This window comes from Vipera berus (assembly GCF_964194415.1).
Source record: "Vipera berus genome assembly, chromosome: 2".
Classification (NCBI taxonomy): Eukaryota; Metazoa; Chordata; class Lepidosauria; order Squamata; family Viperidae; genus Vipera; species Vipera berus.
This window is the reverse complement of record NC_138203.1, coordinates 273,821,972-273,847,606: the sequence shown is the minus strand read 5'-3', so window position 1 is coordinate 273,847,606 and position 25,635 is coordinate 273,821,972. Positions and strand designations below refer to the sequence as shown.

General features: G+C 42.3%; 1 protein-coding gene across 1 annotated transcript in view; it reads right to left on the bottom strand.

Moving 5' to 3' along the window:
• The window catches only part of TNXB (tenascin XB), a gene marked incomplete at its 5' end in the record, with an annotated part of 245,615 nt that overhangs the window by 213,882 nt on the left and 6,098 nt on the right, over nucleotides 1–25,635 (bottom strand). Inside the window, one exon of the mRNA XM_081319139.1 lies at nucleotides 1,484–1,671. Coding sequence (XP_081175265.1) covers nucleotides 1,484–1,671 — 188 coding nt within the window. The remainder of the gene's footprint in view (nucleotides 1–1,483; nucleotides 1,672–25,635) is intronic.

Sequence of the window (25,635 nt, the reverse complement as noted above, 5' to 3'; positions counted from 1 at the left end):
ACGTCCTCGGACAAGCGCTGGCTCTTCGGCTTTGAAACGGAGATGAGCACCGGCCCCTAGAGTTGGAAACGACTAGCATGCATGTGCAGGGGAACCTTTACCTTTTTATACTTTTCCTTAAGATGTTTATGTTTTTAAGAAAGTGGGGTGGTGGTGTATATATCCACTGGAAGTTAGGAAAGCAACAGGGATAACGTAAGCACTCAAGTAATCTATTCATGCAGATCAAGCCCAACCAGACCCTGTACCATCTTTCTGTTGCTTGTACCAGCTGGTTAGGCAGATGCTTCCCGGAAGCACAAAAGCGAGACACTAAATTTTCCCTCTTCCAAATGTCAATTGGAACTACATTGGTGTGGAGAGATTAGGCAAGGGTTGGAAAAGAAAAAAGAAAAAAAATATTCTGGACCACCTTAGCTCCAGGAAATGGAAGATAATTTAGGAAGAGAGGTTCCAATGTTTTTTTCCAAATCTGGATAAGAATTGTAGAAATTGTGATCCGAACTAATTTGGAAAATGCCTTGGAGAAGGCCGAAGCATTTGTTGGAGATGGGATTAAAAATCTTCTCAAGCCTGGTTGGTGTGTTCTCTTATTCCCAATCAACTGTCAAGAAGAACAGAAAAGTCATGGAGGAGAATGTTTTAAATCAGATGTGCTTATCTCTCCGAGGCAGAAAAGGTATGGTCTTTCTCTGGACTTTAAAAAACAAACACAAGGCTTTGTGTTATATTACTTGATTATCCGTCTGCTCAGTTTCTAAGCCAACTCAATTGTCCAAGCGACTCCAGACAATCTGCAATGCATTAAAATAATGAAGCAAGTAGACACTGTTCATCATCATTGTCAACAACAACAAAATTAAAGTTTAGTCCATTAGGGAAGAAAACATCAAATGCCAAGGAATAAAATCCAAATTTTATTGGCTTACAAGTCAACAGCTTCAGGGCCTGTTAAAAGAGAGTTGCTTTAAGGGGATTTCTTAAATGATGACAGAATTTGTGTCTTATGGACTTTGAGAAGGATTGAGCTCACAGGGCAGAGTGGCCACCAAAAAAGTACATTTCTGAGATCCAACAAGACCACAGCAGATATAACTAAAGAGAAGCAGTCAGCAGGAGGAGGAGGAGGAGGAGGAGGATAATGACAACAATCTCGGAGTCCTAGTGGACAATCACTTACGTAAATATGAGCCAGCAGTGTGCTGCAGCTGCCAAAAAAGCCAACACAGTGCTAGGCTGCATTAACAGAGGGATAGAATCAAGATCATGTGAAGTGTTAATACCACTTTACAATGCCTTGGTAAGGCCACACTTGGAATACTGCATCCAGTTTTGGTCACCACGATGTAAAAAAGATGTTGAGACTCTAGAAAGAGTGCAGAGAAGAGCAACAAAGATGATCAGGGGACTGGAGGCTAAAACATATAAAGAAAGGTGTCGGGCCCAGACACCTTGCGGTAGCACAGACATGGCATCGCCGCACATAGTCCTCGATGGTGTTCTTCATCCGTGGCCACCAGAATTGTCGGCGCGCTAGGTGCAGGGTCTTTACGAACCCAAAATACGCCTGCGCAGTATCCCCCTGGAAACCCTCCACAGCAGACAGCTCGCTCCGAGGCTTTGCCTGCGACGTCAGCACGAAGGCCGCCTGCTGCCGGCCTTGCCGAGGAGCTGCGGGGCAAGTGGCGCCAGAAGACAGCCAAGGCTGTGCAGGCTGCGGCGGTTCGGGGACCTGTGGGGGGTGATGGGGGTGTAAGGACTTGGGGCTGTGAGGGGGGTTGCCCTGGCTGGGGGGTGGCTTACCGTCTGCAGTGGTGGTGGGTCGGGGACAGGGAGGGTACGTACCTGCGGTACGGGACGGAGGTCCACATGGAGAGCAGGGTCCAAAGGGCGGAGGCCAGGGTTGGTGGTGCGTAAGTAGGGGGTGTAGGTTGTTGGCTTGTTTGGGCGTGGTGATGGGTGTCGGCCTCGGCGGCTATTTAGCAGCGTTGGTTGTGCTGTGCAACCAACGCTGACTTCATTTGTCTTCGGGTGAATGTTTATGGAGCAGAATAAACGTTGCTCAGAAGAACCAGCTCTCGTTCCGGTCGCATTCTTTTGCCTCGTCGGACGGGGGGCTGATAAAAGGTTGATGGAATTGGGTATGTCTAGTCTAATGAAAAGAAGGACGACGGGGGACATGATAGCAGTGTTCCAATATCTCAGGGGCTGCCCCAAAGAAGAGGGAGTCAAGCTATTCTCCAAAGCGCCCGAAGGCAGGACAAGAAGCAACGGATGGAAACTAGTCAAGGAGAGAAGCAACCTAAAAATGAGGAAAAACATCCTGACTGTTAGAATAATTAACCAGTGGAACAACCTGCCTCCAGCAGCTGTGAATGCTCCAACACTGGAACTTAAGAAGAGACTGGACAGCCAGGGTTTGCTGCCTGAGCAGGGGGTTGGATTAGATGATCTCCAAGGTCCCTTCCAACATTATTATTGTTGTTGTTGTTGTTGTCATCTATGTCAATCTATGTCAATGTTTCTCAACCTGGGTAACTTTAAGATATGTGGATTTCAATTCCCAGAATGGAATGCCCCCTGCTGGCTGGGGTAATTCTGGGAACTGAATTCCATGTATCTTAAAGCTGCTCTGGTTGAGAAACACTGTAATCCTGAAGACTTCATTGCAGGGAAGTATCTATGCTTTTAATACCAGCACTTTGGGCTACATCAAATGCCAAGAGGTCTACGGAAAAAGACACGGCCTACTTCAGCCAGCATCTTCTCTCTCATCCCATGATACTTATGAAGGAAGCCAAGGAGGAGGGAATGTAGCATTGAGAAGGGAGGGCTGAGAAACGAACAGGATAACCTTTTCCAATGCTAAAAGGTCAAGACCTGTTTTTCATCACTCTAGAGAATTGGATGTTGTTGTTAGCTGCAAAGTCGTGTCCGACCCATCGCGACCCCATGGACAACGTTCCTCCAGGCCTTCCTGTCCTCTACCATCTTCTGGAGTCCATTTAAGCTCAGGCCTACTGCTTCAGTGACTCCATCCAGCCACCTCATTCTCTGTCGTCCCCTTCTTCTCTTGCCCTCAATCTTTCCCAGCATTAGGCTCTTCTCCAGTGAGTCCTTCCTTCTCATTAGGTGGCCAAAGTATATTTGAGTTTTAGCTTCAGGATCTGGCCTTCTAAAGAGCAGTCAGGGTTGATCTCCTCTAGGATTGACCGGTTTGATCGCCTTGCAGTCCAAGGGACTCGCAGGAGTCTTCTCCAGCACCATGGTTCAAAGGTCTCAATTCTTTGGCACTCAGCCGGATGGATTAAATTTCAGGAAGATGGGTCCTGATTGAATGTTAGGGGGAAAAATGAAATGCCTAATGCTAAAGGCAGATTGACAAGAGGAAATACTGACTCAGATGTTTTCATGCAGAGACTAAACAGCCATTTCACAGGGGAGCTTTAATTTGAATTCCTGCACAGAATAGGAAGTTGGATTGAAAGATAAGGAGTCACTTCCAAATCTGATTCCAGGATTCAGAGGCTATAGTCTGCATTTTGGTACACATTATAGGAATTGTTTTACTCTTTTGTTCCTATAGTCTGTAATCTTCGTTCTTTCCCGCCCCCCCCCCTTTTTTTTCTAGTATAACTTAATATAAATGTGCACTATGGTGAAACTGCGTTTATTTGGTTAGAAGTAGCCCACTTTCTTCCAGATTTATTTAGTTCGTTAGTTTAAATTGGGCTGCCACCATCTCAAAATAATAGATTTCATTGTTTAGTTGTCGCCTCTCTTACTGATTCTTCTACTGGAAATGCCAAATTTTAAAGATGGGCAATGGGACAGCTATTAGATTCTGATTCTCATTTACTCAAACTACCTGTTGATTGTAAGAATAAACATGTATTTAAAAATAACGTTATATCAAAGGGGAGGAGTTTAAAATAATGGGGGGTTTTGCCTGAGAATCCATCAACAAGGTCCAGTTAAAGAATAGAATAGAATAGAATAGAATAGAATAGAATAGAATAGAATAGAATAGAATAGAATAGAATAGAATAGAATAGAATAGAATAGAATAGAATAATAGAATAGAATAGAATAGAATAGAATAGAATAGAATAGAATAGAATAGAATAGAATAGAATAGAATAGAATAGAATAGAATAGAATAGAATAGAATAGAATAGAATAGAATAGAATAATGGAATAGAATAGAATAGAATAGAATAGAATAGAATAGAATAGAATAGAATAGAATAGAATAGAATAGAATAGAATAGAATAGAATAGAATAGAATAGAATAATGGAATAGAATAGAATAGAATAGAATAGAATAGAATAGAATAGAATAGAATAGAATAGAATAGAATAGAATAGAATAGAATAGAATAGAATAATGGAATAGAATAGAATAGAATAGAATAGAATAGAATAGAATAGAATAGAATAGAATAGAATAGAATAGAATAGAATAGAATAGAATAGAATAGAATAGAATAGAATAGAATAGAATAGAATAATGGAATAGAATAGAATAGAATAGAATAGAATAGAATAGAATAGAATAGAATAGAATAGAATAGAATAGAATAGAATAGAATAGAATAGAATAGAATAGAATAATGGAATAGAATAGAATAGAATAGAATAGAATAGAATAGAATAGAATAGAATAGAATAGAATAGAATAGAATAGAATAGAATAGAATAGAATAGAATAGAATAATGGAATAGAATAGAATAGAATAGAATAGAATAGAATAGAATAGAATAGAATAGAATAGAATAGAATAGAATAGAATAGAATAGAATCTGGAAAGGACCTTGGAGGTCTTCTAGTACAGCCCCCTCTCATGCAGGAGAACCTATTCCATCTCTGACAAGTGACTGTCCAGTCTCTTCTTAAAAACCTCCAGTGATGGAGGGTCCATGATTTCTGAAGGCAAAGCTGTTCCACTGGTTAATTGTCCTCACTATTAGGAACTTTCTCCTTAATTCCAGGTTGCTTCTCTCTTTGATCAGTTTATTTCTCTTCTCTTTTTTTCTCCTCTCCTCTTCACTCTACTCCACAAAACTCCATTCCACTTAGGTTCAAACGATGCTCCTTCAGCTTCTCTTCTCTTCTCTTCTCTTCTTCTCTTCTCTTCTCTTCTCTTCTCTTCTCTTCTCTTCTCTTCTCTTCTCTTCTCTTCTCTTCTCTTCTCTTCTCTTCTCTTCTCTTCTCTTCTCTTCTCTTCTCTTCTCTTCTCTTCTCTTCTCATGACAGCTCTTCTGACTTGGCACCGTAAGCTTATTTTTCTTCATTTTCTTTGAAAAGGTGTGGCCTTCCACCTGCGAGATTTTTATCAGAGATTCGTACTTCCCATCCAAATATCCGCAGGGCTCTTCAAACAGTGCCAGGATCTACTTTCTTTCTTCAGGACATGCATCTCCATATGGGAACATGTGGACTTCTGTCAGTGATGGGCAGGTGCCCAATTCCATTCTTCAGGTAAAGGAAAAATGCTGCCCATCCCTGCAGCCTCTTTGGCTCTGACACAGCTGATTCAGTTCTTGCTTCGTCTCTTTGAGGAAGAATTTTCTCAGTGTATGAATTTGTTAAGATATTTAAATTTAGTGGCGGGAGCAGTGGGGTTGTGCAGTGAACCAGAACACATTGTTGTGGTTCATTGATTGGAGAGTGCTGGCTCCTGCACGAGGCAATCTGTGCTGGGATTGGTTGCTGTGGGTATGGAGGGGGCGTTTCCCTTTTTTCCCGCCTTTTTCTTCTGTGTGTTTTATGTGTTCTGTGATTTACCTCATGACGCTCCTATTTGTCTGACTATCTTGTCTGCTGTAAATAGAGATGCAAAATATATTTATTTATATAAAACTACAAGTTTGTGTCAGCATCTAAGACCTGGCTGTGCAATTCCCTGACAGAATTGTCATCCAGCAGAATAGACTGCCATCTGAATTGTTGAGTTGCTCACTAGAGATTTTCCAAACAAATGAATGGCCATCCATCACAGATCTAGAACCACAGACTTTGAGGAAAACTTTCAGATAGTCAATACAGATAGTCCTCGACATATGACCACAACTGAGCCCAAAATTTATTTTGCTAAGTGAGACATTTGTTAAGTGAGTTTTGCCCAATTTCACGATCTTTCTTGTTACAGTTGTTAAGTGAATCACTGCAGTTGTTAAGTTAGTAACATGGTTTCCCTATTGATTTTGTTTGCCAGAAGGTTGCAAAAGGCGATCACATGATCCCGGGACACTCAACCATCATAAATATGAACAAGTTGAAAAGCATCCGAATTTTGATCATGTGACCAAGGGGATGTTGCAACAGACCTAAGTGTGAAAAACAGTCATAAGTCACTTTTTTCAATAACATTGTAACTTTGAACAGTCATTAAATGAGCTTGTCAACATCCAGCTTGAGAATCCAAATAAAACTCCTGGTTCATCCCATCTCCAGAAATCTTACTGTTTATTGAATACACTGTATGGTTATGTTGAAGCAAAACTAACTTGGAGGTTCCAACTCTAGTTCATAGACTTAAACAATGATTTTTCCAGCCAAATCCCCAACATTTTACATAGTCCGTATCAACGTTCAATTTGTTATGGGAACCGTCTGCTTCAAATCCACACCTGTTCTGGTGTCCCTTGACAAGGCTTCAGGCTCTCACGGTCTTCAGCTAAATCGCAGAAGTTTCATTTCTCCATCTAACTCACTTGAAAGTAACACCTCCCTCCCCTCCTTAATCTAAAGGCAAGTTGAAACACAGAGGCATATAGCATGCAAAGTTTCATCCTTGACAGAACTGTTGTAAGTCGAGGACTACCTGTATATCTTAAAGTCTAGCTGCTGGGAAGCAAATAGTGGAAAGAACAGTAGCCTTGAGTTCATGCTGCTGAACTTTCTGGTTCACACTCATTTGTTATTGTGTGGCATAGTGCCAGGAGAGACTCCAGCCTGATGTAGCAAGGTTTTTGAGATGTTCTTAAGAAAGGGTAAAGGAACTGGGCATGTTTACCCCATCACAGCCATCTTCAAATAATATTTGAAGGGCTATGACATAGTTTTGGGGCCAGGAAGGAGAGGTTGTGCATAAGCTGTTGAGTCATTGTTGACTCCTGACAATCACATGTAGAAATTCATACAATTTTCTTGGCAGGATTTTCAGAAATGCTTTGCCCTTGCAATAATAATAATAATAATAATAATAATAATAATAATAATAATAATAATAATAATAATAATAATAATAATAATAATAATAATAATAATGAGATGATGATGATGATGATGATGATGATGATGATGATGCTCATCATCATCATCATCATCATCTGGAAAGGACCTTGGAAGTCATCTAGTCCAACCCCCTGCTCAGGCAGGAAACCCTATACCATTTCAGAGAAATGGTTATTCAATCTCTTCTTAAAAACTTCCAGTGTTGGAGCACCCACAACTTCTGGAGGCAGGTTGTTCCACTGGTCAATTGTTCTAACAGTCAAGAAATTTCTCCTTATTCTTAGGTTGCTTCTCTCTTTGATTAGTTTCCATCCGTTGCTTCTTGTCCTGCCTTCAGGTCTTCTTCCTAGGGCTGAGAAAGAGGGACTGGCCCAAAATTTCCCAACTGGCTTCATGGCCAAATTGGAACTCAATACAAAGTTTATTCTAACTATGGCTTAAGCTTCTACAGCTAATCCTCAGATTACAACCACAAATTAATTAATTAATTTATAAAATTTATTGCCCACCCATCTTGCCATAGTGTAACTCTGGGTGGCTTACAGTCATAAAAATATATCTATACATGTACAAATAGTCCTCAACTTACAACAGTTCACTTAGTGACCATTGAGGTTACAACGGCACTGAAAAAAGTGACTTATGACCATTTTTCACACTTATGACCATTGTAGCATCCCCGTGGTCACGTGATTTACATTCAAATGCTTGACAACCAGCTCACATTTACGACTGTTGCGGTCTCCCCTGGGTCAACTTTCTGGCAAGCAAAGTCGATGGGGAAACCCAGACTCACTTAGCAACTGACTAATTTAACAACTGCATTGATTCACTTAACAACTGTGGCAAGAAAGGGCGTGGAATAGGGCAAAACTCACTTAACAAATTTCTCACTTAGCAAGATAAATTTTGGGCTCAGTTGTGCTCATAAATTGAGAACTATCTGTACATTAAAACATAAATAAATTAAAATCAAGCATTCAAGTTGAAGGCTATTTATTTGTCTGATTAACCTAGAGTTATCTCGAGCTCTAAAACACTCCCATACAGTCAGCATTATTTTCGGACTGGCCCTTCAAAATGGTATTTAATATGATGGCATACAATCAGTGAATGTTCTTATCAAGCTCTATGCTCTCAAAATATTTCATCAATAAAACTTTTGGGTCAATGTAACATCTAAATCAGAAGATTATGGGGAACCCTAAAAGGCCCAACAGTTTCATAATCATAATAGTAAAGTTGGAAGGGACCTTGGAGGTCATCTAGTCCAACCCCCTGCTCAGGCAGGAAACCCTACCCCCATTTCAGACAAATGGCTGTCCAGTCTCTTCTTAAAAACTTCCAGTGTTGGAGCATTCACCACCTCTGGAGGCAGGTTGTTCCACCGGTTAATTGTTCTAACTGTCAGGAAGTTTCTCCTTAGTTCTAGGTTGCTTCTCTCCTTGACTAGTTTCCATCCATTGCTTCTTGTCCTGCCTTCAGGCACTTTGGAGAATAGCTTGACTCCCTCTTCTTTGTGGCAGCCCCTGAGATATTGGAACACTGCTATCATGTCACCCCTAGTCCTTCTCTTCATTAAACTAGACATACCGAATTCCAGCAGCCGTTCCTTTCATGTTTTAGTTTAAACATATTTATTTTATAAAAAGATTCACAACACTAAGGCCATCTTCCAATTTCTCTTGCTGGCTAAGGACATCAGTTTGCATGCTGCTGCTGCTGATGTATTAGAATCTTACAAGAAAAATATCTATTCCTCAACTCCTCAAATCAGACATTTTCAATACTGAATTTCTGCCTGCAGAAGGCACATCGCTTCCCACACCTTAGGTTTTGAAGGGAAATGCTTCTGTCGAGAAAACGGCACAACATGCTGAGCGGAAACAGGGTTGCTGGTTGTGAGACAGCTTTAAAAATCCAAATGGACGTGAACTGCCAATTAATAAATTTAGTTTACAGAATTGGACAATGTCCTGCCGTCATCGGAGGAATTACCATTTGGCAGGATGGACCTCCAATACAGCTGCTCTGCAACAAATCTAATTGTTTTACTATACTGAAATTAAATGCTAACATTCTCATCCCACGCTGTCCACATTTTGTCACATTTTTGTCTAACCTATAAGTAAAATGCAAAATGGTGCCTGTTCAGACCTTGAGGACTATTCCCAGAATAACAAGAAAAGGACCAATTACTCTATTGTTTGATTAACGCAACGTCCTGTTATTTCACTGGGCGACTGACTCATATCTAGGATGGTTGCAAATGTCCCACAGTCATGTGATTGCCTTTTGTGACCTTCTGACAAGCAAAGTCAATGGGGAATCCAGATTCACTTAATAACTGTGTTGGTGATTTAGCAGTTGGAGTGATTCACCTAACAAATGTGGCAAGCAAAGTCGTAAGATGGCGCAAAACTCACTTAATAAATTTCTCACTCAGCAGCATAAATTTTGGGCTCCGTTTTGGCCATAAGTTGAGGACTCCCTGTATCATATTAGTAGGAGTTTCATTCATTCCTTTGATTGTCTTATTCCAAATAAATGTGTCTGCAGTCCACCTTGGGGTAAAGGCATGAGATGGAATTTAAAGGGTCCACCACTGCCAGGGCCGCCATTTTGGATCTAAAGGGGCTTCATGGCTTCATTTGCCATTTGGAGAAGAGAGAAACTGGGTATCCACTTCTGGATATTTACACTGCCATGTCTAATTTCAGGTTCAAGGTGTTAGTGATGACTTACAAAGCCCTTCATGGCATGGGGCCGGGTTACCTATGGCAACACCTGCGGCCGGCGTCAACTTCCCTCCGTCCAGTGCGCTCCCACAGAGAGGGCCTCCTCAGGGTGCCGCCGATCAAAGAATGCCGATTGGTGACCCCCAGGGGGAGGGCGTTCTCTGTGGGCGCGCCAGACCTTTGGAACCGCTTACCGGTTGAGCTCCGGATGGCCCCCGACCTTCGCTCCTTCCGGCGTGATCTCAAAACTTTCTTTTTCGAACAAGCTGGCCTGGTCTGATGGGATGGGGTTGGGTTTTTATAAATAGTTTTAATTTTAATATGTATTAATTTTATGGGCATAATTGTTTAATGGCTTTTTAATTTTTGTATTCTATTTTTATTGTGCATTGCCCTGTTCACCGCCCTGAGTCCTTCGGGAGAAGGGCGGTATACAAATTAAATTATTAAATTAAATTAAATTAATTTGATCCTTGAGTACTCCAAAAATGTGATGGAATGTTGGGAGATGGGGTGGAATTGTGCTATATGATGGGATGTTGGAAACAGGATGGAATGTTGAGAGATGATATAGAATGTTGAGTTATGGGACAGAATGTTGGGAAATGGGATGGAATTGTTAGGAATTGGCCATTAATATTCTGGGAGTTAATGAGGTCCGTGGCTCTCGGCTATCCTAAAGCAAAATTATACCAAATTTTGCTTCTTGGAGAAAATCATGCAATCCGAAAAATAAACACATTAACTGGCAGCCCACACCCATTTATCCTCTTGGCAGTGTGTTTGTTCTACTAATTGCAAGGCTGAGTTCATACGATGGGTAAGTATTTCATTATGTCAACCAGAAAAACAACCCACATCTGTCTAAAACAAAAGCAACAGATCAAAGGTGCTGTGCATTTGAACTTCGATGTTCTTCTGTCCCCCTAATCTGCCTGAGAGCCAGTGGTGGGGATTCAAATATGTGAACAACCGGTTCTCTCTGTGGGTGCCGCTTCCAGAAGTCCGTTCTGGAACTGGGCAACAAAAAATTTAGCTACCAGTTCTGCTGAACTGGGGCAAACCAGCTGAATCCCACCACTGCTGAGAGCCATCGGACAAACAACTGATGTGCAATGGGCAGGGGCATGTTAAAGCAAGACAGATCCTGCTTTACCCCATCGGCCCACCCCAACATCTGTCAACTGCCTATCTGACTATTTTGAATGCTTGTTCAGAAGAGCACTAAACCCACCCTTTAAAATAGATGAAAAGGTAAGTGACAGCTGGGAATTGTTTAGGCTACTTTGAAACATGGCTTCAGGAAAGTGTACACATTTTAAAAAGCTTTTACCACTCTACTAATAGAGTGGCTCAGTGGGTTAGGACACTGAGCCTGTCAATCAGAAGGTCAGCAGTTTGGCGGGTCGAATCCCGAGTGCCGCGTAACAGAGTGAGCGCCTGTTACTCGTCCCAGCTTCTGCCAACCTAGCAGTTCGAAAGCACGTAAAAATGCAAGTAGAAAAATAGGGACCACTACGGTGGGAAGGCAACAGCGTTCCGTGCGCCTTTGGCATCTAGTCATGCCGGCCACATGACCATGGAGACGTCCTCGGACAAGCGCTGGCTCTTTCACTTTGTAACGGAGATGAGCACCGGCCCCTACAGTTGGAAACGACTAGCATGCATGTGCGGGGGAACCTTTACCTTTACCTAATAGAATAGCAATGGAATAGCAGAGTTGGAAGAGACCTTGGAGGTCTTGTAGTCCAGTCCTCTGCTCCTCCACCACTCAGAGGGTCTGCAGTAGGCTCTTTTTATGCTCAGGGGTAGGCAACCTTGGCTCTTTTATGACTCGTGGACTTCAACTCCCAGAATTCCTGAGCCAGCCACACTGAGGGAAAATGGAAAGATTTCCAAGCTGAGCCAAGCTGGCTCAGGAATTCTGGGAGTTGAAGTCCATGAGTCATAAAAAAGCCAAGGTTGCCTGCCCCTGGCCTAGCTGGGAAAAAAAAGTATCTCTTCCCACTGTCAAAAATAGTCAGGGAAGGCAGTGGGGAGACGGCATATGTGCGACAGCCTCGCCCGGCCACTAGAAACTGGATATTTATTTATTTATTTTTATTTTAATTCCATTTATATCCCGCCCTTCTCCGAAGACTCAGGGCGGCTTACAAGCTTAGCAGTAGCCTTCATTCTATGTATATGCCTGCTTATTAGGGCTTTCACACACACCCCAAGCGGCATTATTACAAAGTCAGCTTATTGCCCCCAACAATCTGGGTTAATATTTAATATTGTGATATTAAAATGCCAACTTGGGATCCAATCAGTCAGATCAATCTTCTTCCCAGTTAGGGTTTTTTTTTTCATTATTTCCCCATATTTGGTTTTACCCACATGGCGTTCTGTGAGCACAGGTACAGTAGATTGGAAGTCGCAGATGTGCCGATTAAATATTTGTATCTCCCATGAAGAATATTTGTAGCTCAGGGCTGAAATGGGGGGGGGGGTGTCTTTGGTGCTCTTTGAGCTTGGTTGCTTTCTTGCAGATGTTTCATTACTAGGTAACATCAGGGCTTTTTTTCTCATACAACGCTCAGAACGGAGTTCCGGCACCTTTTTTGGATGGAACCTTGTAGAGTAGGCAAGGCAGGATGTATGACATGTGTGAGTTCCGGCACCTTTTTCTTTGACAAAAAAAGCACTGGGTAACATCATCAGTGCATGATGGGTAAGTATTTCATTATTTTTATTTATTTTATTTTAATTCCATTTATATCCCGCCCTTCTCCGAAGACTCAGGGCGGCTTACAAGCTTAGCAGTAGCCCACAACCGTCTAAAACAAAAGGAACAAATTAAACACTCAGAGAACACCAAAGACCCCCCCCCCATTTGTATCTCTGTTGCTGGCGATTTTATAAACAGGTCATGTGCTGGACCAGTATACATTCAGCTGCTCCATTTTATATCTAGTTTAGGAAGTAAGAACTGTGTTAGTGTATTGGTCATAAAGACATTACTCTATTTACAAACTTTTGAGTTACAAATTTCCGCTGCTACAAAGAAAACTTCCCACAGTTCCAACCTAGAAGGTCCTGCAAATCAGAGGCACACTGTAAACTAACCCACTTTCTCCCGACTTCTGCTCACATGCTTCTCACTGATCCACATGCATACCGTTTGCTGTTTAGTTGTGTAGCGGCTGTGTCTGTGGTGGGATTCAGAGTTCGGCAGAACCAGTAGCTATTTTTTTGTTGTTGCCCAGGCCCAGAATGGACTTCCGGAAGCGGCATCCACACAGAGAACCAGTTGTTCACATATTTGAATCCCACCAGTGGAGTGTGTGTAGTACGTATGGTAACAGCTGTGAATGTCTGGAATTAAGTCCAAGTGTGATTTTTATGCTTGTTTGGCTTTGTGAACAAAATGGACGTCCAAACAACCTCTTTCTAGAGCCTCAACATCTTTTTTACATCGTGATGATCAAAACTGGATGCAAGATTCCAAGTGTGGCCTTACCAGGGCATTGTAAAGTGGTATTCACACTTCACATGATCTTGATTCTGTCCATCTGTTAATGCAGCCTAGCAACGTGTTGGCATTTTTGGGCAACTGCAGCGATTCACATACAACTGCAGCAAAATGGGGCAAAAGTCATTTAACAAGGGTCTCATATAGCAACAGAAATTTTGGGCTCAGTTGTGGTTTTAAGTAGAGGACTACCTGTAGTTTCAAGGTCAGTTGCTTAATTGCCACTGGTTACCCTGTAATAACGCCAGTCTTTTATCCTTGGTTTAAGGCAGACATGTCAAACACAAGGCCCGGGGGCCGGATCCGGCCCGCAAAGTCGTTTCATGTGGCCCGCGAAGCCATCCTGGAAACAGTGAGAGAACGGCCCCCACTGCCTTGGCCCTGGCCCAGAGACCCTCCTTCTGCCAGAGACCCTCAGATGTGTCCAACTCCTGCCCAGGCCCCCATAGGCACCCTTGATGCGAGCGATGAAGAGCTGGCCATGCCCACCCAGTAGGCCATATGCACTCTAGCCACGCCCACCCAGTAGGCCATGCCCACCCTGGCCACACCCACCCGGCCCCTTGAGGGCAACTGCAATGCTGATGCGGCCCTCAATGAAATTGAGTTTGACACCCCTGCTCTAGAGTACTGATAATGTTACCTAGTTGGGTAATGAAACGTCTGCAGGAGAACAACCAAGCTCAGAGGGCACCAAGGATTCTGCGACTAAACCCTGAGCTACAAATATTGTCTTCTATTGGAAGCTAGAGTGAATCCAGAGCAGAGCATATGCCATGTGTAAAAAAAAAAGTGGTGGGGCTTTGATCATGTAGTTATGGCCACCATTTTGACGTTTTTGATCCCGCCTCTCTCTCTGAGCATCCTTGGACATGGCTGAAATCAATACAGGTCGTCCTTGACATGTGACCACAATTGAGCCCAACCTTTCTGTTGTTAAGTGAGACGCTTATTAAGTGAGTTTTGCCCCATTTTTCCACCTTTTTTGCCTCAGTTGTTAAGTGAATCACTGCAGTTGATAAGTTGGTAACTCAGATGTTCAGTGAATTTGACTTCCCCGTTGACTTTGCTTGTCGGAAGGTTGCAAAAGCTGATCCCATGACCTTGGGACACAACGACGGTCATAAGTGCGAACCCGTGGCTGAGCATCTGAATTTTGATCACGTGGTCATGGGGATGCTGCAAAGGTTGTAACCATGAAAAACGGCCATAAGTTGCTTTTTTCTGTGCTGTTTTAACTTTGAAGTCAAGGATGACCAGTATGGGGAAGGACATTTCAAGAGTCTCTTTTAAAGGCCTTTACACAGATCTGTCCAGTTCTCAGCTCCATACAAGCGGGGGGGGGGGGGAACCTGCTGATTTTCATTAATAGGGAGCTGCCTGAGTCTTGGGGGTCGAGTCAGGTCACTCCCCCCCCATGCTGAGACAGAGAAATCAGAATTTTGAATGCCGGAGAAGACAGTTGTCTCATTTTCCAAACTTGTATGTTCAGTTCTTGTCCAGCACAGATGATTACAAAATGCAGCTGGTGTCTATGAAGAAATGTTTAGCGAATTGATTAATAAGATGTATGGGCACATTGTAAAAGGAGAGAATATTTATGTGTCTGACTTGTTTATTCTTGTTTATGCTGGTCCTCGGTTATCTCCAAACCCCAAGAGGGACAGAAAGCTCTTAGATTTATGGATTTTTAATAAATACAGAGAGTTCCCTTACGGAATAAGGATGAATCAGTGTCTGAGATAAAGCTCCCAGGATTTAAATGAGGGGGGGGCGGAAGATACATTTATCGTCACTGATCTGGTCTTGATCAAATAGGGATGATCGATAGGCACCTGTTCCTCTTCCCTTGCATTACTTTCACACACACAAAAAGATTTCCCTCACCAAATGCTGTCCTCTGAGGCTGGTAATTCTGCTAACTGGTAAACTGGTACAAGTAGTCCTCAGCTTACAACAGTTCATGTAGTGACCATTCAAAGTTACAATGACACTGAAAAAAGTGACATGACCATTTTTCACACTTAATGACCATTGTATCATCAAAATCAAAATTCGGACCCTTGGCAACTGACTCCTATTTGTGACGGTTGCAGTGCCTTGGGGGGTCACGTGGTCACCTTTTGACAAGTAAAGTCAATGGGGAAATCAGATTGACTTAACAACAGTGTCACTGACTTAACTGCAGAGATTCACTTGACAATGGTGGGCAAAAAAGGTCGTAAAATGGGGCAAACTTCACTTAATAACTGTCTTGCTTAGCAACAGGAATTTTGGGCTCAATTGTGGTCGTAAGTCGAGGACTACCTGTAATTCCCTTTGAAAAGCAAGCTAAAATCCCAGTTGCTTAATATTTAGAAAGGGGGACAAGGATCCCACTGGGAAACGATAAAATCAAAGTCTTGTGACTCTAAAAACCAAACTACTATAAGTGGAGATCACCTGAATGTCATTTTTTAAAGTTGGGCTCTAACGTGTGAACTTCTTCATTTATATTTATATTTATTCATTCGTTTGTTTGTTTGTTTATTGTTTGTATTCTATCTTTATTATTTTTACAAATAACTCAAGACCGTGAACATGTCCAACAAAATTTCCTCCCATTTTCCCTCACAACAACCCTGTGAGGTGGGTTGGGCCGAGAGAAAATGATGGGTCCAAAGTCACCCAGCTGTCTTTTATGGCTAAGGGCAGGACTTGAACTCACAGTCTCCTGCTTTCTAGCCTGGTGCCTTAACCATTGGACCCAACTGGCTTTAATGAAACAATATAGGTGGAGACTGAAAAATTGTCCCTTCTCCTTCCCTAGTACCAAGGTCATCCACGGGAGTGAGAAGGTAAAACAAAAAAGTTCAAGATGGCAGCCAAGGGCCTCCATCTTGATTTTTTCCACACACAGATATAAGCTGGGGTTTATCTAAAGGTTGTTGAGTGTCTTCTTCAAGACCATCTTTGTACTCCACAAAAAGATTGGAAAGAGGGGCAAAAAAATTGGACTGAAATGGGCAGATTGTGTGTGTGTGTGTGTGTGTGTGTGTGTGTGTTTGTCTGTCCTTCTCAGCTCTGAGAGTGTCACAGTACAATGGGATGGTAGAGGAGGCCACGGCATTGTGCTGCCGGCCGGGAAATCAGGGAGGTGAATCCCAACACATCTGGAGAACAGGTGGATTGTGCCATTACATAAAGCTGTCATGTGGCCGCTTTTAGAACAGTTTGTGCAGTTTCTCCGTCTCCAGAATGACTTCATAAACCCAAGAGAAGTCAAAGAGGAGCAGGAGTGGGGCCATCGCCGAAACGGGAGAGCTTCTGGGTGAGTCAAGGAGTTGTAGCTTTTTGTAGCTTGGGGTGGCTTTTTAATAAGTAAATAAAGGCAGCGAATGGAGTAAGGCACAAGACAGATGTTTCCTAAGTTACGAACCAGGAGGAAGGTTGTTTTTCTCCAATAGTCCTGGAACTGGGCGTCACTAGCCAAGACGAAGGACACTGGCAAAAGGAGGCAGGGGGATGAAGGAAATACTTGGTTAGGGGAGGCACAATTAACTGATGGAAGTAATTACTGCTGGAGTGACTATGACTATGAGCCGAGCTGATTTCTTAAAAGAATGCATGAGTCAACTTCATTTAGGATGGAGGGACTGCTTTGATCAACCACAATCCGAAAGGGCATTGGGCCTCTGTGGACCAAGCAGGAATGAGGCAGAAGATAAACATTTGAAATATGTGAATTGCAGCCATCAAAAGAGAGAGCTGTAGTGGACTGGAATTGCAGTGTGTGTGTGTGTGTGTGTGTGTGTGTGTGTGTGTGTATACTATCTATTGGTGTGTATGCTCACACAAGTGGGGGAGGCAAGGGTAAGAAAGAGAAATTAACTCTTCCTCCTGCGTTACTTTGCTCCACTACTCGCACCCCCAAAGCTGCTACTTTAAAAAAAAATTTTTTTTTACAAACAGGTACTTTCAACTTACAGCCGTTCATTTAGCGATCATTTGAAGTTGCAGCGGTGCTGGAAAAAAAAAAGATGCACACTGGTCCTTCCACTTCGGAATGTCGGAGCATCCCCACAATCAAATTTCAGGCACTTAACAACTGGCATATATTTACAAGATCCTTGGAGGAAGCCAGAGTCATTTAACAATGATCTGATTCACCTACCAACTGCAGTGATTCACTTAACAACCAGAGCCATACAGGTTGTAAAATTGGGGAGTGAGTCACTGAGAGACCAACTTGCTTAGCAACAGAAAAGCTGGTTCCAACGGTGATCCTAAGTTGAGGACTGCCTGTTTATCCTTTAATTTGAAAAAAAGAAAAATGAGATCCATCACCATAGGAAAAATGAACTGAAGAAGCCTGGAGTTGGAATCAGATCTGGAGAGCACCTGGCTTAGGGGATCACAGCTTAGGGGATCACAATCATAAAATTGCCGGGCACTTGACCCTCCCAAAGTCTGGGTGTACCTCCCTGGACTGACAGAAGAGGTGAGTTAATTCTGTTCATTACGATCCGGCTAGACCAGGGGTCTTCAAACCTGGCCCTTTTATGACTTGTGGACTTCAACTCCCAGAATTCCTCAGCCAGGCAGTGCCTGGCTGAGGAATTCTGGGAGTTGAAGTCCACAAGTCATAAAAGGGCCAAGTTTGAAGAGACTCACCTCTGAGACCTGGAATAAAAAAGATGTATAAAACCCCAAAGAAGATTTTACTCTGCAGGGGAATCTTTTTTCACCTTGGCGTCTTTAAGACAGGTGGACCTCAGCTCCCAGAATTCTGAGAATTGAAGTTCATCTCTATTAAAGCCACTAAGTGTCAAGCCCCAGGGAAATCAGTAGATTCAGGCAATTGAAATGAGAATAAAGACTTATTGCAAGCTTAGGCTCTCTGCAAGAATCTGGCCAACTAGCACTTAAGGGAAATGAGTGGGGGATAAGACAGCCATTCAAAGAGGGCTGGACTTAGATCTCTTTTGTGGGCATGCAGGGACTCCTGACTTATAACACATTTAACCCCTCCTCCTTTGGGCTCAGCCTGGTCATCTCCTACACCAAGGTTGAGAAACATTGATATAGAGAATGACACATTTCCAGTCTCAGATTGCAGGGCAAAGTATGCTTCCTCTAAATTAGTGTTTCTTAAACTTTTTGCTCTTGGGACTTCCCTTCCATTTTTATGAATAATGGAGGACCCCAAAAGAGTTTTTATTTTTATGGGGGGTATTTATTGATATTTACCATACCGACAATAAAAAGGGATGCATTTGTAGAATATGTATTAACTCATATAAAGATAACATTAAAACTTAGATTATTTTTATTAAACTTTACAGGAACAGAGCTGAAAACCTAATACCAAAAAGTGCAAAGAAAAGAAAGAAAAAATATACTAAAGAAAAAAGGTAAGTGATATGTAAAGAAATGACTTCCTTCTTCTTTAAGACAAGTACAAACAATTTTAGTAACTTATCACCTTCTCTGGTACTATAGCAAAAGACCTCTGCTTTCCATATCTTATATTTTATTTATAAACAATTTTTCAGTCCTAATTAGCAAAAGTCCATCTGGAGTTACCAGAAATAACAACATATATATCTTAAACATAATCAAGTAAACCAACTTTATATTCCTTTTCTTTCTTTTCAATGCAGTAATTATTTATCCTCTGAAAATACAATAAAATATCCTTTTATCCCCTATTCCTGCCTTTAAACAAATCTTTAAAGCCTTGTCATTCAGACTTGATCAACAAAAATCCAGTAAGAGTGGCCAGAAACAACAACATATTCTTTGAAGTTTAGCATTCAGAGAAATCAGTCATCAATAGGCACACAGAGATAAGTTACATTTGCACACTATTCAAAAGAGATAATAAAAAAGCTAAGGAGACAAAAAGACTGGAACACACTGTCTCTGGCAGCTGACACCCAGATAAGCAGGGATTAACACCAGAAAAATAATCAAGCAGAAAACAATAGCCTAATTAAGGAACCACCAAGGAGAAAACCTCATTCCTGCTAATTACGAATGTACACCAAGCAGCATACATCAAAATGAAATATCGTTGCATACAGCTCTCAAAGGGCCACCACCTCCTATATAAACTCCTTGTTCGTGGCCAGCTCAGGTTTCAGAACGTCCATTTTAGACTCTATGGAGCGAATGATGGCAAACAAGACAGATGGAAACAGAGCTCATGTGGAGAATGAAACATCTGCATGCAAAACAACCAAGCCCAGAGAGCCTCAAGGAGTCCACACTTCAACCCTGAGCTATTCTCTTATATTGGATCCTCGGCGTTGCTGTCCCGTTACTTTTGCGGAATGCATTTCAAGTAGACAGGATTAAAAATTCATTAACTTGGGGAAAACAGTAGCATTTTAGGATGATCTGTCAAAGCCACATTTCAAAGCCAATTTCGAGAGGCGTGTTGGAATTACGATATTTAAAATAAATAAATAAAAATCACATGTTGGGCCACGGTTTTTAGACCCTGAGACGTTTCCGTTTCGCTTATCTGTCATCAGTTTGGGTTCTTGGGTGGTAGAGAAGAAAAGAAAGAAAACAGGCCAGATACGATATTAAAGCAGCAAACAAATGAGAAAAATATGATGCTTCAGGATGGGAAGGCCATTATTTTGGAAGACTTTTCATCTTCAAAGCGAAAATAATTCTTCACAGTAGCAACTTGTCTGGCCGTCAGCAGTTGACCACAAGTTCTAAGGTTAATTTAGACATGATGATGTGGAACATTGTCCCAAGATGTTGGGCTTCATTTTAATACAGATGCAGAAAGACCTATGTGGATTTGAAAGAATTTCCTTCTTACAGTACTATAGTGCGTATGAGCACAATTATAGTTGTTGGATTTACAGTTGTAATTTTTTTTACATACATTTTATTAGTTTTTTTTATAATCACAGTGCTTAAAATATTTATCAGCAACATATTGTCTGGGTTTCAATCTCTAATTTACTAATACATATTAAGTTCCTTTCTCTCTACCTCATTTATCTAGCCAATTATAAAAAGTATTCCACGTTCTAAAATTAACTGAATCTTCTTTCTCTTTCATTATCAATGTCAATCTATCCATTTCTGCACATTCTAAGATTTTTTTAATTAACACTTCCTCCACTGGTAATTCTTCATTTTTCCAATATTGAGCAAATACAATTCTTGCTGCAGTTAATACATGTAAAATTAAGTAAATACACTCTTTCTCATAATCACCTAAAATTATAAATTGACCAAAATTGTTTAGCTTTAAAGCGTATCGAAATTACAGTTGTAATTTGTTGCTGTTGTAAGTAGAGGCATCCTGTGACCTGACCCAATGTTTCAGCATTATTTTGCAACATTTGCTAAATAAACACTGCAGTTATTAAGAGAATTCATTTTACCCAATGTATGCTTTTTTCCTGCTAAGCGACTGCACAAGTAGTCCTTGACTTATGACCATAATGGAGCTGGCCCATCATGGTTGTAAGTCTTATTGCAAAATGGGTTACCCTCATGACCCACCCAATTTTATAACCTTTTTTGCAGTGGTCAAAATGGGAACCCTGTGATCGTTAAGCAAATGCCATAGTTGTTAAGCAAGCCAACAGTTCAACATGGTCTAGTTTGGCCAAAAACAGCAAGTAAATACTGGCCTTCAGCAATGCCATAGTAAAATGTGTTCATGTAAATGCAGGCTGGTTGCTGAGCGCACAAAATCAGGTCATGTGACCATGAGTGGGTGTTGTCAGAACTCCAGTACTAAGTACCCCCCCGGGATTTCTGTTGTACCTTCAACTGGTCACTAAGCAACCGATCATAACTCAAATACTACCTGTATTCCTCTGGGTCATAGCTCTGATCCAGTTTGTCTTCTTCTCAGGAACTGCTGTACAAGTGTGTATGTCAAAAGCTAAGATGAAGACCACCAAATCAAAGCTTTGCCCCGTTGTATGTGCAATACCCCGATCCTATTTCTATAATGTTGCCTTCATCTGATCTTCTCAGCCCACAGGAGAAGCAGCTTAAGTTCTCCTTAGCCGACCTGAGATCAAATAATGTTTCCTCTTTCTTCTGACTTGGCATTAAGGCATCTCCAAGTGTGCAGAACCTTTTAGACTTTGTCACCAATTCATTCGGGGGGGAGGGGGAGAATTGTAAATCCCAGGCACAGATTGAAGCCTTGTCTCTTTATACACACATTCAATAGCAATGGCACTGAAGACTTATATACCGCTTTGCAGTGGTCTTTAAGTGGTTTACAGAGTCAGCATATTGCCCCCCCCCCCAGCAATCTGGGTCCTCATTTTACTGACCTCAGAAGGATGGAAGGCTGAGTCAACCTTGAGCCCTTGAGAATCGGACTCCTGGAGTGAGTAGTGAGTAAGCCTGCGGTACTGAATTCTAACCACTGCGCCACCGCAGTTCAAACACGTAGAAGAGGGTGAAGATTTGTTGGAGGCTGCACCTACCATCTTGATTCCCTTGTCTCTGCCATGATGGGAACACAAGTGACTGGAAACAGGGACACTCACAACAGGAGAATGATTGACAGGGATATATTGAACTTTCCCTCTTGAATATAAGGAGTGGCTGCTGGAATTGGGTATGTGTAGTTTAACGAAGAGAAGGGTGAGGAATGACATGATAGCAGTGTTCCAATATCTCAGGGGCTGCCACAAAGAAGAAGGAGTCAAGCTATTCTCCAAAGTGCCCGAAGGCAGGACAAGAAGCAACGGATGGAAACTAATCAAGGAGAGAAGCAACCTAGAACTAAGGAGAAACTTCCTGACAGTTAGAACAATTAACCAGTGGAACAACCTGCCTCCAGAAGCTGTGAAAGCTCCAACACTGGAGGTTTTTAAGAAGAGACTGGACAGCTATTTGTCTGAAATGGTATAGGGCACAGGTCTGCAACCCGCGGCTCCCAGTCCTCTGCCATGTGCAGTCCAAAAAAAAAAAGTGGGACTAAAAAAGTTCAACCAATCAATTCAAATGTGCAGGGTAGGTGCATATCTCGCCTTGGCTCCACTCTTCAGTCAAATCCTGTTCTACGCATGTGCATATGTACGCGCATGTGCACACATTTTTTGCGGCTCCCAGTTTTTCCTTTTGTGAGTGAACCGGTTCCGAGTGGCTCTTTCACTGTTTCAGGTTGCTGACCCCTGGTATAGGGTTTCCTGCCTGAGCAGGGGGTTGGACTAGATGACCTCCAAGGTCCCTTCCAACTTTTCATTATTATTATTATTATTATTATTATTATTATTATTATTATTATTATTATTATTATTATTATTATTATTATTATTATTATTATTATCTCCTAGAAAGAAACAGATGCCGACAGTGCGAAACATTGAGCTTCTCCATAGTGGTAAACAAGAGTCTGGCCAAGGAAGTAGCCATTTCTGTTGGCAGCCATTTTGAAGTTCTCCCCGTTTTGGAAGGAAACACCTCCAGCTCATGCTTGCTGCAACAAACAGAATCGATAGTCCTTTTCCAGCAAAGGCTTTTGCCAACCCCACCTCCCTGAAAGAAGTGTAACAAAAACAACTGAGATGTTCCTTTGGGCGGGGGTCCATTTTATTTGATTGTTATGGAAACCAACAGAGGACAGAGAGTACTGTGTACAAGACTTGGTCTACCTCCTGAATGATAGACAAGTTGGAAAGGATTCAGAGAAAGAGCCGTGAAAATGGAAAAACAGTCTTGTTCAAAAAAAAAAAGAAAAGAAAAGAAAGAAAAAAGGGGTGGTAGAATAAATCATTAGGTTCAACAGAGGAAAAATTGACAAGAGAGATGATCCAAGTATCAGAGAGTTGAAAAGGCAATTGAGGCCATCAAGTCCAACCCAATGTTCATTGCAGAAATCTGAATGAAATCATCCCAGACAGACCGGTGTCCAGCCACGACTTGAATGCCTCCATGGAAGAGACCTGCCATCTCTCTGGAAAATTGGCTCTATGGTTAAAGTTTCCTAGCATTCGCTTGGAATCTACCTTCCTGTAATTTGGATAGTTGTTCTGGGTTTTGCCCTCTGAGACAATGGAGAGAAAGGCATGGCTTTCTTCTTCATAATACCCCTTCCGAAGTTTGAAGGATATTGTCATAGATCCTTAGTTTTGTTATGGTTCACAGTATCCAGGTCCGTACACCATTCTTCCCTGGAGTTCATCTCCAGTCTCCAACAATCTTTAATGCCTTTTCCTGAACCCATTCCAGCTTGTCTGAATCCTACTTTAAGACATGGTGTCTTGAATGGAGCACAATGCTCAGGCTGCTGTCTGTAATGCAGGGGTCTCCAAACCTGGCAATTTTAAGACTTGTGGACTTCAACCCCCAGAATTCCTCAGCCAGCCATGTTTGCTGAGGGATTCTGGAAGTAGAAGTCCACAAGTCTTAAAGTTGCCAAGTTTGGAGAGCCTGGACTAGTATAGAAGAATGGGAATGTTTATTTTATTTTCTTTATATCCTGCCTTTATCATTTTTATAAACAACTCAAGATAGCATGCCTAATATCCCTTCCTCCTACTATTTTTACCCTGTGAGGTGAGTTGGGCCGAGAGATTGAGTGGCCCGAAGTCACCCAGCCAGCTTTCATGCCTAAAGCAAAACTAGAACTCACAATCTCCTAGTTTCTATCCGGCTGCCTTAACCATTAGACCAAACTGCCTCTTATTCCTTCTTATAATGTGAAAACTATGCTTCTATTGCCTTTTTCACATCTATTTGTCTCTTAGTTTTGCAACCTATTTTTCCCTCAGCAGTTCCAGGCAACGTCCACAATAGTCCCATCAAGAGCCATGGTGGCGCACTGGTTAGAATGCAGTATTGCAGGCCACTTCTGCTGGCTACCGGCAGTTCGATTCTCACTGGCTCAAGGTTCACTCAGCCTTTTATCCTTCCGAGGTTGGTAAAATAAGGACCCAGATTGTTGGGGGTAATATGTTGACTCTGTAAATCGCTTAGAGCAGGGGTGTCAAACTCAATTTCATTGAGGGCCGCATCAGCATTGCAGTTGCCCTCAGGGGGCCGGGTGGGTATGGCCTGGGTGGGCGTGGCCTACTGGGTGGGCGTGGCTAGAGTGCGTATGGCCTACTGGGTGGGCGTGGCCAGCTCTACATCGTTCGCATCAAGGGTGCCTATGGGGGCCTGGGCAGGAGTGGGACAGATCTGAGGGTCTCTGGCAGAAGGAGGGTCTCTGGGCCAGGGCCAAGGCAGTGGGGGCCGTTCCCTCACTGTTTCCAGGATGGCTTCGCGGGCCACATGAAACCACTTTGCGGGCCGGATCCGGCCCCCGGGCCTTGTGTTTGACATGTCTGCTCTAGAGTAAACCTCACTCACTTCTAGCAATAGTCATTCAGGCCTTCCACTCACTTTGCTGCTGATTGTCCGCCTTTTCACTTTCTTTCCTTTCCTTTCCCAGCATCAGAAACTTCTCCGGAGAGCTGGGTCTTCTTATCATGTGTCTGAAGTAGGATAATTTGAGCCCGATCCTTTGTGCCTCAAGTAAGAAGCCTGGGCTGATTTGCTAACTAGATGATCCATCAATATGTTTTCTTGCCTGACCATGGTATTCTCAGGGGTCTTCTACAACACCAAAGTTCAAAACGGTTGCTGAAATTGGGTATGTCTAGTTTAATGAAAAGAAGGACATTGATTTGGATGAGGGGATAGATGGGGAACTCATCAAATTTGCAGACAACACCAAGCTGGCAGGAATAGCCAATACTCCAGAAGATAGGCTTAAAATACAGGAGGATCTGGACAGACTCGAACACTGGGCACTATCTAACAAAATGAAATATAATGGTGAAAAAAGTAAGGTTCTACATTTAGGCAGGAAAAATCAAATGCACAGGTATAGTATAGGTGGTACCTTGCTTGATAGTAGTAACTGTGAGAGAGATCTTGGAGTCCTAGTGGACAATCACTTCAATATGAGCCAGCAGTGTGCTGCAGCTGCCAAAAAAGCCAACACAGTGCTAGGCTGCATTAACAGAGGGATAGAATCAAGATCAAGTGAAGTACTAACACCACTTTACAATGCCTTGGTAAGGCCACACCTGGAATACTGCATCAGTTTTGGTCACCACGATGTAAAAAAGATGTTGAGACTCTAGAAAGGGTACGGAGAAGAGCAACAAAGAAG